This window comes from Pan paniscus, chromosome 16, assembly GCF_029289425.2.
Source record: "Pan paniscus chromosome 16, NHGRI_mPanPan1-v2.0_pri, whole genome shotgun sequence".
Taxonomy (NCBI): domain Eukaryota; kingdom Metazoa; phylum Chordata; class Mammalia; order Primates; family Hominidae; genus Pan; species Pan paniscus.
Window position 1 is genome coordinate 38,727,982 of NC_073265.2, and position 13,305 is coordinate 38,741,286.

The 13,305-nt window shown below is 33.9% G+C and overlaps 2 protein-coding genes across 5 annotated transcripts in view; one reads left to right on the forward strand and one right to left on the reverse strand.

Moving 5' to 3' along the window:
* The window catches only part of FGF7 (fibroblast growth factor 7), a 64,457-nt gene extending 58,025 nt beyond the window's left edge, over positions 1-6,432 (forward strand). The window contains exons 3-4 of the mRNA XM_034938738.4: positions 4,146-4,249; positions 5,305-6,432. Of these exons, the coding sequence (XP_034794629.1) occupies positions 4,146-4,249; positions 5,305-5,499 (299 nt within the window). The 3' untranslated portion in view covers positions 5,500-6,432. The remainder of the gene's footprint in view (positions 1-4,145; positions 4,250-5,304) is intronic.
* FAM227B (family with sequence similarity 227 member B) overlaps positions 1-13,305 on the reverse strand; it is a 300,149-nt gene that overhangs the window by 157,706 nt on the left and 129,138 nt on the right. The gene's annotated exons all lie outside the window — the stretch shown is intronic.

Below are 13,305 nucleotides of genomic sequence, written 5' to 3' on the forward strand. Positions count from 1 at the left end.
CCTTGAGCAGTGGTTTGTAGTTCTCCTTGAAGAGGTCCTTCACATCCCTTGTAAGTTGGATTCCTAGGTATTTTATTCTCTTTGAAGCAATTGTGAATGGGAGTTCACTCATGATTCGGCTCTCTGTTTGTCTGTTGTTGGTGTATAGGAATGCTTGTGATTTTTGTACATTGATTTTGTATCCTGAGACTTTGCTGAAGTTGCTTATCAGCTTAAGGAGATTTTGGGCTGAGACGATGGGGTTTTCTAGATAAACAATCATGTCGTCTGCAAACAGGGACAATTTGACTTCCTCTTTTCCAAATTGAATACCCTTTATTTCCTTCTCCTGCCTGATTGCCCTGGCCAGAACTTCCAACACTATGTTGAATAGGAGTGGTGAGAGAGGGCATCCCTGTCTTGTGCCAGTTTTCAAAGGGAATGCTTCCATGGTACTGGTACCAAAACAGAGATATAGATCAATGGAACAGAACAGAGCCCTCAGCAATAACGCCACTTACCTACAACTATCTGATCTTTGACAAACCTGAGAAAAACAAGCAATGGGGAAAGGATTCCCTATTTAATAAATGGTGCTGGGAAAACTGGCTAGCCATATGTAGAAAGCTGAAACTGGATCCCTTCCTTACACCTTATACAAAAATCAATTCAAGATGGATTAAAGATTTAAATGTTAGACCTAAAACCATAAAAACCCTAGAAGAAAACCTAGGCATTACCATTCAGGACATAGGCGTGGGCAAGGACTTCATGTCCAAAACACCAAAAGCAATGGCAACAAAAGACAAAATTGACAAATGGGATCTAATTAAACTAAAGAGCTTCTGCACAGCAAAAGAAACTACCATCAGAGTGAACAGGCAACCTACAGAATGGGAGAAAATTTTCGCAACCTACTCATCTGACAAAGGGCTAATATCCAGAATCTACAATGAACTCAAACAAATTTACAAGAAAAAAACAAACAACCCCATCAAAAAGTGGGCGAAGGACATGAACAGACACTTCTCAAAAGAAGACATTTATGCAGCCAAAAAACACATGAAAAAATGCTCATCATCACTGGCCATCAGAGAAATGCAAATCAAAACCACTATGAGATATCATCTCACACCAGTTAGAATGGCAATCATTAAAAAGTCAGGAAACAACAGGTGCTGGAGAGGATGTGGAGAAATAGGAACACTTTTACACTGTTGGTGGGACTGTAAACTAGTTCAACCATTGTGGAAGTCAATGTGGCGATTCCTCAGGGATCTAGAGCTAGAAATACCATTTGACCCAGCCATCCCATTACTGGGTATATACCCAAATGACTATAAATCATGCTGCTATAAAGACACATGCACACGTATGTTTATTGCGGCATTATTCACAATAGTAAAGACTTGGAACCAACCCAAACGTCCAACAATGATAGACTGGATTAAGAAAATGTGGCACATATACACCATGGAATACTATGCAGCCATAAAAAATGATGAGTTCATGTCCTTTGTAGGGACATGGATGAAACTGGAAACCATCATTCTCAGTAAACTATCACAAGAACAAAAAACCAAACACCGCATATTCTCACTCATAGGTGGGAATTGAACAATGAGATCACATGGACACAGGAAGGGGAATATCACACTCTGGGGACTGTGGTGGGGAGGGGGGAGGGGGGAGGGATAGCATTGGGAGATATACCTAATGCTAGATGACAAGTTAGTGGGTGCAGCGCACCAGCATGGCACATGTATACATATGTAACTAACCTGCACAATGTGCACATGTACCCTAAAACTTAAAGTATAAAAAAAAAAAAAAAGAAATAGTGGGCAATAGACAGGCAGGGGATAGAGGAAAATGTTTTGGGAGAGGGGTAATATGAACTTATTGTCATGACTGGACCGAAAAGGGAAGATGTCTGCCTATCATAATTAATAATAACTCTATCAGTCAACATTTATGTTTTACAATTGTTCTGTAAAAGAAAAGCCAGCAAACATTACAGATTCCAGTCCCTAATAACTGATCATGAAAGACACTCTAAGCTTGTGCATCAGCATTCTCTTTTTATCTAAAAGAAAATATATTAAATAAAGGGAGGAATGGCAGGAGTAAAGAGACTTGAAGGAAAAGAAAATATTGACTTCTTAATGATATTTTACAATGCTAAGATCTTTAGAAACCAACTATTCCATATGTCTTTTAAATATTAGGTTGGTGCAAAGGTAGTTACAGTTTTTGTCATAAAAGTAATGGCAAAAGCCACAATTACTTTTGCATCAACCTAACTGATACATTTATTCCATTTTGGAGGTATTGCAAATATGTTGAATCAATGAATTTCTTCAGTATTTTTCATTTTATTAGTACAAATTTAACCTAATAGTATTCTTCTGCATGTTATTTCCCTTTGTGCTTCCTTTAATGCAATGAAGTTGTAGTTACCAAATAGAGTGCTCTAAAAGGGCAAGGCTTGTCTGTGAATTGAGCCTAGCATAGAATTGGCTCTCAGTGAAGATGTGTTGAACGTTACATGAATGCATCAACATCATAATCCTTCATGTGCTTGTAAACAATTATTAAAATTTTCTCTAGCCTATTCAGGCCTGTGTTCTTCAAAATTCTTCAAAATATATGGACATGTTTGCTGTTTCTATTAGGTTTTAACTTCTGGTCAGAAACCAGGGCTGTTTTTCTTAATTTGTGTCCTAAAACCACAGTAGGGTTGTATGCATTGTGATAATGCTTAATAAATATATAAAAAGATTAATATCCATTCATTTGTATTTTCTTAATAAAACCCAATTTCTAGATGAGTAGCTGTGAAACTCTCAACTGGACGAGCTCTGACTAGTGTTAAGTATAGTATATTGGGAAAAGGGCTTCTATATGCAACATATATGTGAGGCAAATGACAAATATTAGCTGGGCTACATTAAATCCCAATGACATGAATAGAAATTTTATTATCCAGGTAGCAAAAATAAGTAAAAAAAAAAAAATAAGAGAATGAAGTGAAGGTATGGGGCAAAACAACTAGTTTTTTCTTTAAGTCGATATTTTAGAAAATAGTTTTTGAAGGCCCAACCACACAGATAATTGACATTTTGACTTTTCTTTGCACTGTGTTAGACATAGGTAAAAGAATGTCTCAGGACTGTACCTTCATGTAGAAAATGTAATTAATAGCAAATCGCATAAAAGTACATTAAAATTTTAATTCTTACATCATTTTAATAAATATCTTGAGATTTTACTTTATTTAGTGTGTCATTAAAACACAGGATTTAAGGAACATATATATAATAAAGGAAAATAGTAAGTTACCACTCTTGTGTAAACACATTTTGTAAATACTATTTCAACAAAGATTTAAAAGTTAATTACAAAGGTATAAAGTTATGAAGTATTATATAAACAGGATTCATAATTTTGTTTTAAATGGTCTTTTAATGTATCAAAATACTATCAGTTTAAAACAATCTTTTTTTTAAGGCAGTAGGCTCTGTTTACCATCATTTACACTTGCTTTAATTAGAATTTTCTTCACTTTCAGTATATTCTGTTGGCAATAATTTTTAAGATAAAGTTTATCCAAATAGAAAAGTAATTATATAATGATTAAGAGCCAGAATGTCTGGGTTCAAATTCCAGTTCTGCTACTTATCAGGTATAAGAATTTGGGCAAATTTCTTAGTTTCTCTGTGCTTCAGTTTCCTGATCTGTAAAACTGGGATAACAAGACTACCTGTCTCAATCTGTGGTTATGAGTAAATGAGTTAATACATAAGAGCAATGCAATAATCCTTGGCATGTGGTATGAGTTCAATAAACATTAGCTATTATTATTATAGTAAATTAGAAATTTAATTCTAGAGAATAAAAAGCTGAACTCAAATATGTAACTATTTATTTGATACAGACACATTTTCTACAAAATAAAAAACCATCGGTTTGCACTTCCCTTATATAATGACTATCCTGGTGTTTGTGTGTATCTGTTGTGGGTCAGGGGTCTTGGGCTGAGTAAATAATCACATTAAAAATTTTTTAAACTTCCGATTAAAACAGAAATAAGAACAAATGGCCATTCGTGGATCATTTGCAAAGCTGAACGAATACTTGACATGTCTTTCTGTGATTCCTTGCAGATATCATGGAAATCAGGACAGTGGCAGTTGGAATTGTGGCAATCAAAGGGGTGGAAAGTGAATTCTATCTTGCAATGAACAAGGAAGGAAAACTCTATGCAAAGGTATTGATAATTGATTGCTTAGGCTTAATTTTTAAAACTCATTTTTGTCAAAATATCTCACCTTTCTGAAAAGTAAAAATGGAATTAATTTATCTCCAACTGTATAATTTAATGATTTTATTAAAACACTTTATACTCAAACGTTAAGAAAAAATGCTTTCTGTGTGACTTTGGACAAATGGCTTGTTCTTTGGATTTTGGTTTCTTCATCTGTAAAATGAGTTGAATTAACTGACCTCTAAGGATCCTTCCAGCTCTAAAATTCCATGTGCATTTTAGATATTTAAAATCCAAAATTTCCATTTGCCAGTATTAAAGCTCTTTTTGTTAAAGTTCACCCAATTTGCACATTGCTGACATGAAAATTCTTGGGAAAAAATCTTGAAATGTTTAGTTCATTCATCAACATCAATCTCACAATCATGGGCATTGAAATGTAATTATTCACATTGTCCCCACTTCACTACAATGTAAAATATGTAACAGTTCATCCCACTATAATAAAATATAATTGGCTTTCCTTTGTATTCCCACAGCTAGGCATAATGATACAGGTTTAATTAAATGAACAAATGGTTGCATGGATGAACAAATTAACCTTTTATCTTCCGTTACCATTGAAGACAATGTAGAAGTAAATAAAGAAAAGTTGTGAAACAAGTCTCTCACCTGAGGGAGGCAGAGGTTCTGCTAATTATACCAAATTTCCAGTGGTTAAAGAATGAGTGATGTGGGAATAGTAATATGAGGCCTGTTACTTGGGGGGAAATAGGTCCTAATTTAAAGAATAGTTGACATGAACTTCCAAAAAGCTACACATATTTCATAACTAGCTGTGTATTATGTGGTGTTTTTATTTCAAATTTAAGATACCTTTTTATGCAAATATACTACATAAGTATAGCTAATAAACCACATTAGGCCTGCTCAATCTGAGGGTTAAAAAAAGTTGTGTATGTTTCAATTCTACCAAATATTACCTGCTTACTCTTCGTTTAATTGAGCCTCTCTAAAAATCATTTGGATAATGTCTGTTTGTTTGTTTGTTTTAACAGAAAGAATGCAATGAAGATTGTAACTTCAAAGAACTAATTCTGGAAAACCATTACAACACATATGCATCAGCTAAATGGACACACAACGGAGGGGAAATGTTTGTTGCCTTAAATCAAAAGGGGATTCCTGTAAGAGGAAAAAAAACGAAGAAAGAACAAAAAACAGCCCACTTTCTTCCTATGGCAATAACTTAATTGCATATGGTATATAAAGAACCAGTTCCAGCAGGGAGATTTCTTTAAGTGGACTGTTTTCTTTCTTCTCAAAATTTTCTTTCCTTTTATTTTTTAGTAATCAAGAAAGGCTGAAAAACTACTGAAAAACTGATCAAGCTGGACTTGTGCATTTATGTTTGTTTTAAGACACTGCATTAAAGAAAGATTTGAAAAGTATACACAAAAATCAGATTTAGTAACTAAAGGTTGTAAAAAATTGTAAAACTGGTTGTACAATCATGATGTTAGTAATAGTAATTTTTTTCTTAAATTAATTTACCCTTAAGAGTATGTTAGATTTGATTATCTGATAATGATTATTTAAATATTCCTATCTGCTTATAAAATGGCTGCTATAATAATAATAATGCATATGATGTTATATAAGGTATATCAGACCTACAGGCTTCTGGCAGGATTTGTCAGATAATCAAGCCACATTAACTATGGAAAATGAGCAGCATTTTAAATGCTTTCTAGTGAAAAATTATAATCTACTTAAACTCTAATCAGAAAAAAAATTCTCAAAAAAACTACTATGAAAGTCAATAAAATAGATAATTTAACAAAAGTACAGGATTAGAACATGCTTATACCTATTAATAAGAACAAAATTTCTAATGCTGCTCAAGTGGAAAGGGTATTGCTAAAAGGATGTTTCCAAAAATCTTGTATATAAGATAGCAACAGTGATTGATGATAATACTGTACTTCATCTTACTTGCCACAAAATAACATTTTATAATTCCTCAAAGTAAAATTGAGAAATCTTTAAGTTTTTTTCAAGTAACATAATCTATCTTTGTATAATTCATATTTGGGAATATGGCTTTTAATAATGTTCTTCCCACAAATAATCATGCTTTTTTCCTATGGTTACAGCATTAAACTCTATTTTAAGTTGTTTTTGAACTTTATTGTTTTGTTATTTAAGTTTATGTTATTTATAAAAAAACCTTAATAAGCTGTATCTGTTTCATATGCTTTTAATTTTAAAGGAATAACAAAACTGTCTGGCTCAACTGCAAGTTTCCCTCCCTTTTCTGACTGACACTAAGTCTAGCACACAGCACTTGGGCCAGCAAATCCTGGAAGGCAGACAAAAATAAGAGCCTGAAGCAATGCTTACAATAGATGTCTCACACAGAACAATACAAATATGTAAAAAATCTTTCACCACATATTCTTGCCAATTAATTGGATCATATAAGTAAAATCATTACAAATATAAGTATTTACAGGATTTTAAAGTTAGAATATATTTGAATGCATGGGTAGAAAAGTATCATATTTTAAAACTATGTATATTTAAATTTAGTAATTTTCTAATCTCTAGAAATCTCTGCTGTTCAAAAGGTGGCAGCACTGAAAGTTGTTTTCCTGTTAGATGGCAAGAGCACAATGCCCAAAATAGAAGATACAGTTAAGAATAAGGGGCCCTGAATGTCATGAAGGCTTGAGGTCAGCCTACAGATAACAGGATTATTACAAAGATGAATTTCCACTTCAAAAGTCTTTCATTGGCAGATCTTGGTAGCACTTTACATGTTCACCAATGGGAGGTCAATATTTATCTAATTTAAAAGGTATGCTAACCATTGTGGTTTTAATTTCAAAATATTTGTCATTCAAGTCCCTTTACATAAATAGTATTTGGTAATACATTTATAGATGAGAGTTATATGAAAAGGCTAGGTCAACAAAAACAATAGATTCATTTAATTTTCCTGTGGTTGACCTATATGACCAGGATGTAGAAAACTAGAAAGAACTGCCCTTCCTCAGATATACTCTTGGGAGAGAGCATGAATGGTATTCTGAACTATCACCTGATTCAAGGACTTTGCTAGCTAGGCTTTGAGGTCAGGCTTCAGTAACTGTAGTCTTGTGAGCCTATTGAGGGCAGAGGAGGACTTAGTTTTTCATATGTGTTTCCTTAGTGCCTAGCAGACTATCTGTTCATAATCAGTTTTCAGTGTGAATTCATTGAATGTTTATAGACAAAAGAAAATACATACTAAAACTAATCTTCATTTTAAAAGGGTAAAACATGACTATCAGAAATTTAAATAGAAATAGTGTATATACATATAAAATACAAGCTATGTTAGGACCAAATGCTCTTTGTCTATGGAGTTATACTTCCATCAAATTACATAGCAATGCTGAATTAGGCAAAACCAATATTTAGTGGTAAATCCATTCCTGGTAGTATAAGTCACCTAAAAAAGACTTCTAGAGATATGTACTTTAATTATTTGTTTTTCTCCTATTTTTAAATTTATTATGCAAATTTTAGAAAATAAAATTTGCTCTAGTTACACACATTTAGAATCCTAGAATCTTAAAACTGTAAGGGGCCTCCATCCCTCTTACTCATTTGTAGTCTAGGAAATTGAGATTTTGATACACCTAAGGTCATGCAGCTGGGTAGATATGCAGCTGTCACAAGAGTCTAGATCAGTTAGCACATGCTTACTACTCTTCGATTATTAGTATTATTAGCTAATGGTCTTCGGCATGTTTTTGTTTTTTATTTCTGTTGAGATATAGCCTTTACATTTGCACACAAATGTGACTATGTCTTGGCAATGCACTTCATACACAATGACTAATCTATACTGTGATGATTTGACTCAAAAGGAGAAAAGAAACTATGCAGTTTTCAATTCTGATTTCTATTCACCTTTTGTTTATGAATGGAAAGCTTTGTGCAAAATATACATATAAGCAGAGTAAGCCTTTTAAAAATGTTCTTTGAAAGATAAAATTAAATACATGAGTTTCTAACAATTAGAAAAGAAAAAATTAAAACATGAAATGATAACAAAAGTAAACAAAACATACTTTCAAGGCAGTGAACAAAACATGTTGACATAAGCCATAATATAAATTATAATATAAAAATATAAAAACCATAGTATAAATTGTCAGCCTTTGAGTTGGCTACAAATTCAATTTAATGACAGAAAAGAAGGGATGCTGGAGGTAAATTCTTAGGGTTTCTATCTCATAGAGTTTGCTCTTCTGGTTCTCTAGACTGCCAAAGAACATAAAGATGTACGAGGGGACCCAGCTGTAGTAAAAGCAATCCTATAACAAGAAAAACTCTAAAACAGTGCCCCTTATGATTTTCTACTGAAATTTCTCTAATAGTAGAGGTGTAAAATAAGAAGTTAGAGAATAATGCAAAGGGGGCCCACCACAGACAGAACATTTCTTTTCTCTTAAGACTCATGTGATTTTTGCATCTTACTCCATAACATATTTGTGGTTGCGTTAATATGACAATGTCTGCAATTAAACACCAGTAAGCAAAATTGATACATCAGAATGACTTGCAGGGCTTATCATGCAGTTTCGTTTACATCCCTACCCCACTGCCATTTACCTGAGCGTGAATGAGACACAAAAGATTATTTGCCTCCCATAATCCAACTTTACACATAAATAACACAAGGCTAAAGAAAACCAGAACTCAAATTCACCACGCATAAAAGTGATAACAAAAATATTTAACAGTCAGTATGGGTGATTACTGGCCAATCAGAATACATCACTGATACATCGAAATGGATGCAGGCCACTATGACTAACTTGTGGGTATCATTTCTATGATCACCCTAAAACAGAGTTGGGAAAATATCTATTAACTGGTCTCTCTGGTTTGAATTCTCAATATGTATCTTAATATGAAATAGCTCATTAAAACTTCATGTGTAACTATTTCAGCATTGTTGTCAGCTACTCTTTATTCCACTTCTGTACAGTATTTATTCAACCAAGCTGCTGCTTTCAATGAAGGTCACTTGTTCCTTCAGGGACACATATACTCCCACCTATCCTTTAATTTTGAATGGTTTGTCAAGAAAATTTACTTTCTCTTGAGTTGAAAAGACTTGACAGGAAGCAAGAAATAATACAGTCCTAGCCTCTTTCCAATAACATCTGATTTCTCCATTCTCAAACTACACTTCTCAAGGAACCAGATATTTACTCTCGTCGGGGAAGATGCCTCTTATGTTTTCCTTTTACTTCCTGGTTATCATGTGGTTGCATTTTCCAAGTTCTTATCATTGAATTTATGAGAGCCTATCCAAATTTATTTTCTTTCATTTATATTCTAATAATTGAAATGTGAGATGAAAATAACATTTCACTTATGAAAAAACCCTTCTCTTGATGAATCCTTCCATGTGTTAGTTATCTATTGCTGTGTAACAAATTAAAACTTAATAGCTTGAAACAAATATTTGTTTTCTCATAGTTTATGTGGCTCAGGAGCCTGGGCATGGTTCAGCACAGTGTTTTTGGTCAGAATTCCTCATGAGGCTGCAATCAAGGTGTAGACCAGGGCTGTAGTCATCTATCTCAATATTCAACTCAGAAAGGGATCCACCTTAGATCCTCACTGGCTCTTATCAGGACCTATCACTTCCTTACCACATGGACCTCTCCATAGCACTGCTTACAACATTACAGTCTGTTTCCCATGGAGCAAGAAATCGGAGAGTGTGAGATGAAGTACCCAAAATGGAAGCCACAGGTTTGTTTTTTTATTTTAATATATATAGCCTAGTTTCAAAAGCGATGTTACCTCTGCCTACACTCATGAGGAGGGTATTATACAAGGGCATACATACCAGAAAGCAGGGATCACTGGAAGCCATTTTACAGGCTGCCTGATCCAAGTCATAAACTAGATGTTTTTAACGTCACTGCCATAAACTGGGATTCTACAGGGTCTAATAAGAGTAATTCATGGCTTTCAGTGGGCATCCATTCAGCAGAGAAAGAGATGAAATATGTATATTCTCTGTGGAAACATTCTTGATTCTTCCTTGAGGGATACTGCGTGGTCCATTCCTACACAGGATAATTAACAAAAGGTTTGAACCAATCTGGACTTCCTATTAGCCTGAGATGTGGCTACTTAGAACTCCCAATGTAGCCGCAAAACTAACAATATCCCTTTGCCTCCACATGAAGCAAATTACCCTGCCATCAGACTCAACATGAAGATAATCCTCCCTTTAGCTGCCCTGCCTCAAGAGAATAAGATCATAGATGCCAGCTGGAATTCCTCTAGGCCATAGAGTGTTTTGTTCTAGATGCTGAAGGCAATCAACCACCATTTACCCAAGACCATCTGAGAATAAGACCTAAAAAGACTTGAAAACAATTGATTTCAATGGTAGGTACACACTAGTATCCCCTGTTCTGTATATATCTATAGATATATAGATATATACAGAACAGGAGATATATATATATATATATTATATATACAGATATATATATATATATATTATATATACATATATATATAGAGAGAGAGAGAGACAGAGAGAGAGAGACAGAGAGAGAGAGAGAGAGAGAGAGACACCTAGGCCCCAACGCAGGCCAATTACATCAGTATATATGACAGGTGGCCCATGCAGTGGTATTTTAAAAATTCCCCAGAAGATTCTAATGAGCCTCTGCAGTTGAGAACTAATTAGGTAAATGCAAACAACAACAAAAACCAAAAAACCTCTTCAGAAACTATGCCTGCTTCTTCATCTTTTGTCTCTTCTTTAAACACCTTGAAAGGTCTTATTCCCTCCCAGCCCCTCCTGCCCCTAGGTTTTCCTAGATGCCTCCATATTTCTGCTATTCACAACTGGGGCTCACAGGAAATGTAGACACTAGAAAGAGAGTTACAATTGTTTTTGCATCAGAATGATTATGGAATACAAAGTGCACAAAAGTTCTCCCTCCCCCACCACAGTCCATTCTCAAACAGAGCAGCCAAAGTGATTCTATTAAAATATATTTCAGATCATGCATCCTCTGTTTAAAATTGCAATTGTTTTCCATATTCTTCAGAATAGGAGCCTGTCCTTATAGTGGCTAAGGAGTGGCAATGGAAGAAGGTGAGTAATTAAAAACTTTGCTGCTTAATTAGGTGGGCAAAACAACAAGAAAAAGTAATAAAAATCTAGAGAAATTATGCACTTAAGTTGTTTGGCAGATACCACTGAATTCTTAGTTCATTTTAAAGAAACGGATACTGGATACTATAGACAATATTTAATGGGTATAATCATTATTAGAATCATACTCAGAGGAAAGGGCATAGCTCTACATCGAAAAATGACGAATGTACCTTTTTATGTTTGAAGTAAATATATTTAGGGCATGTACATATCACCTTAATGATTCTCCACTTGACTGAAATTTTTCCATTAATCAACCAATTAATAGATACAACCAGGCTAGATGAGAGGGCTTCTACTTTACTATCACTTCTTTATTATATATCTCCGATTGTTGATTATTTTTGGTTATTTCAATTATTTTACGAAGATAAATATGAACAATTTATATATGTTTCTTTATATTTCTGATTTTCTTAGGATGATTACAGGAAATACAATTGAAAAACTGATTTTCTGAAAGTTTTTTCCAGAATACATTCTAATCAGCAGTGCCGGAAGTAAATATTCTCATTTTTATACTCAAAATTTAGTCAGCTCTTATTCTTGTCTCTCCTTCCCTTTGACTCTGTGAATATGGTAAATCACCAACACTCAGCTAACTTCTTTCTCAACATCCATTCAGATTCATCTTTCTTCATCCTCCTACAGCTTTATTACTTCATGCCTAGAATTTAGCAATAGCTCCTTAATCTTTCTTGTTTCAAATTCCTTCCCATCTCATATACTGCCTAATTCTTTAATCTTCCTATAATACTACTTTGACTATTTCAGTCGCCAATTGAAGACCCATATTGGCTCTTTTTTGCCTGTTGGGTTTAGTTTAAATCTCTTAAACTAGCACCCAAAGCTGTCAAACAATTGGCTCTAACTCGACTGTCCAATCTTCTCACTGTTCAATATACACCTCATAGTTTCTTTAGTCCATTGTATTTATCATGATTTACACAAGTTGCAAATTGATTCTGCCTCTGAGTTTTGTCTTTACTGTCCCCACTGCTTAGAATATCTCTACTTCCTACCGTCAATCAATCCATACCCTGCTCTGCTCTTAAGGACAAAGCTCAAATTTAATGAGCTATTCCCAAACTTGCCCCTGCCTTATAACAATTTTTTTCCTTCTCTGAATCCTATTGCACTCTAATATAGTAATTGACTGCACACACACACATATGCACACACACACACACACACATATATGCAATGTTTATGTATATGTGTATTCGTCTACTTCAGTTAAACAAGCATATATTGACAATTCTACCATGTTTGTATCAAACACTGTATGATAAATATATTTTGAGTGTGATAAAAGTAAAAGTAACTATTGCCTTTTTAAAATTCCCCATGGAATCTGGTAAGGAAATAGAACGTCAAAAAGTACTTAATACTATTAATACTTGCTTACTAACTGATCCATATTAATAATCTATTGATAAAATATATAATAAATTTTATATACAAAGATCTTTCCAGTCTTGTCATCATGCCTACATAATCTTATCTATTGCCATACAAAGGTCTGTGTTATATATTGGCAAGTCCTTTAGAATCTGTTTTTAAAAATAACTTATTTAACAAATGCAGCAATCACTATGTGAGGTAAAAACACATCTATACTTTTAAAAAATTCTGTCAGTCACAGGTTTGAAAGCACAAGATATTTGATAGCATTGATAGTGATGCTAGTCCTGTATACAATTTAAATAGAATCCATCAGGAAAAGCAAGAGATCAAAACTTTTTGCTTTTGAAGTACTTCATCTCTTATCCTTGAAAGCTTAGTGTGTTCAGCAGTTCACGCTCAT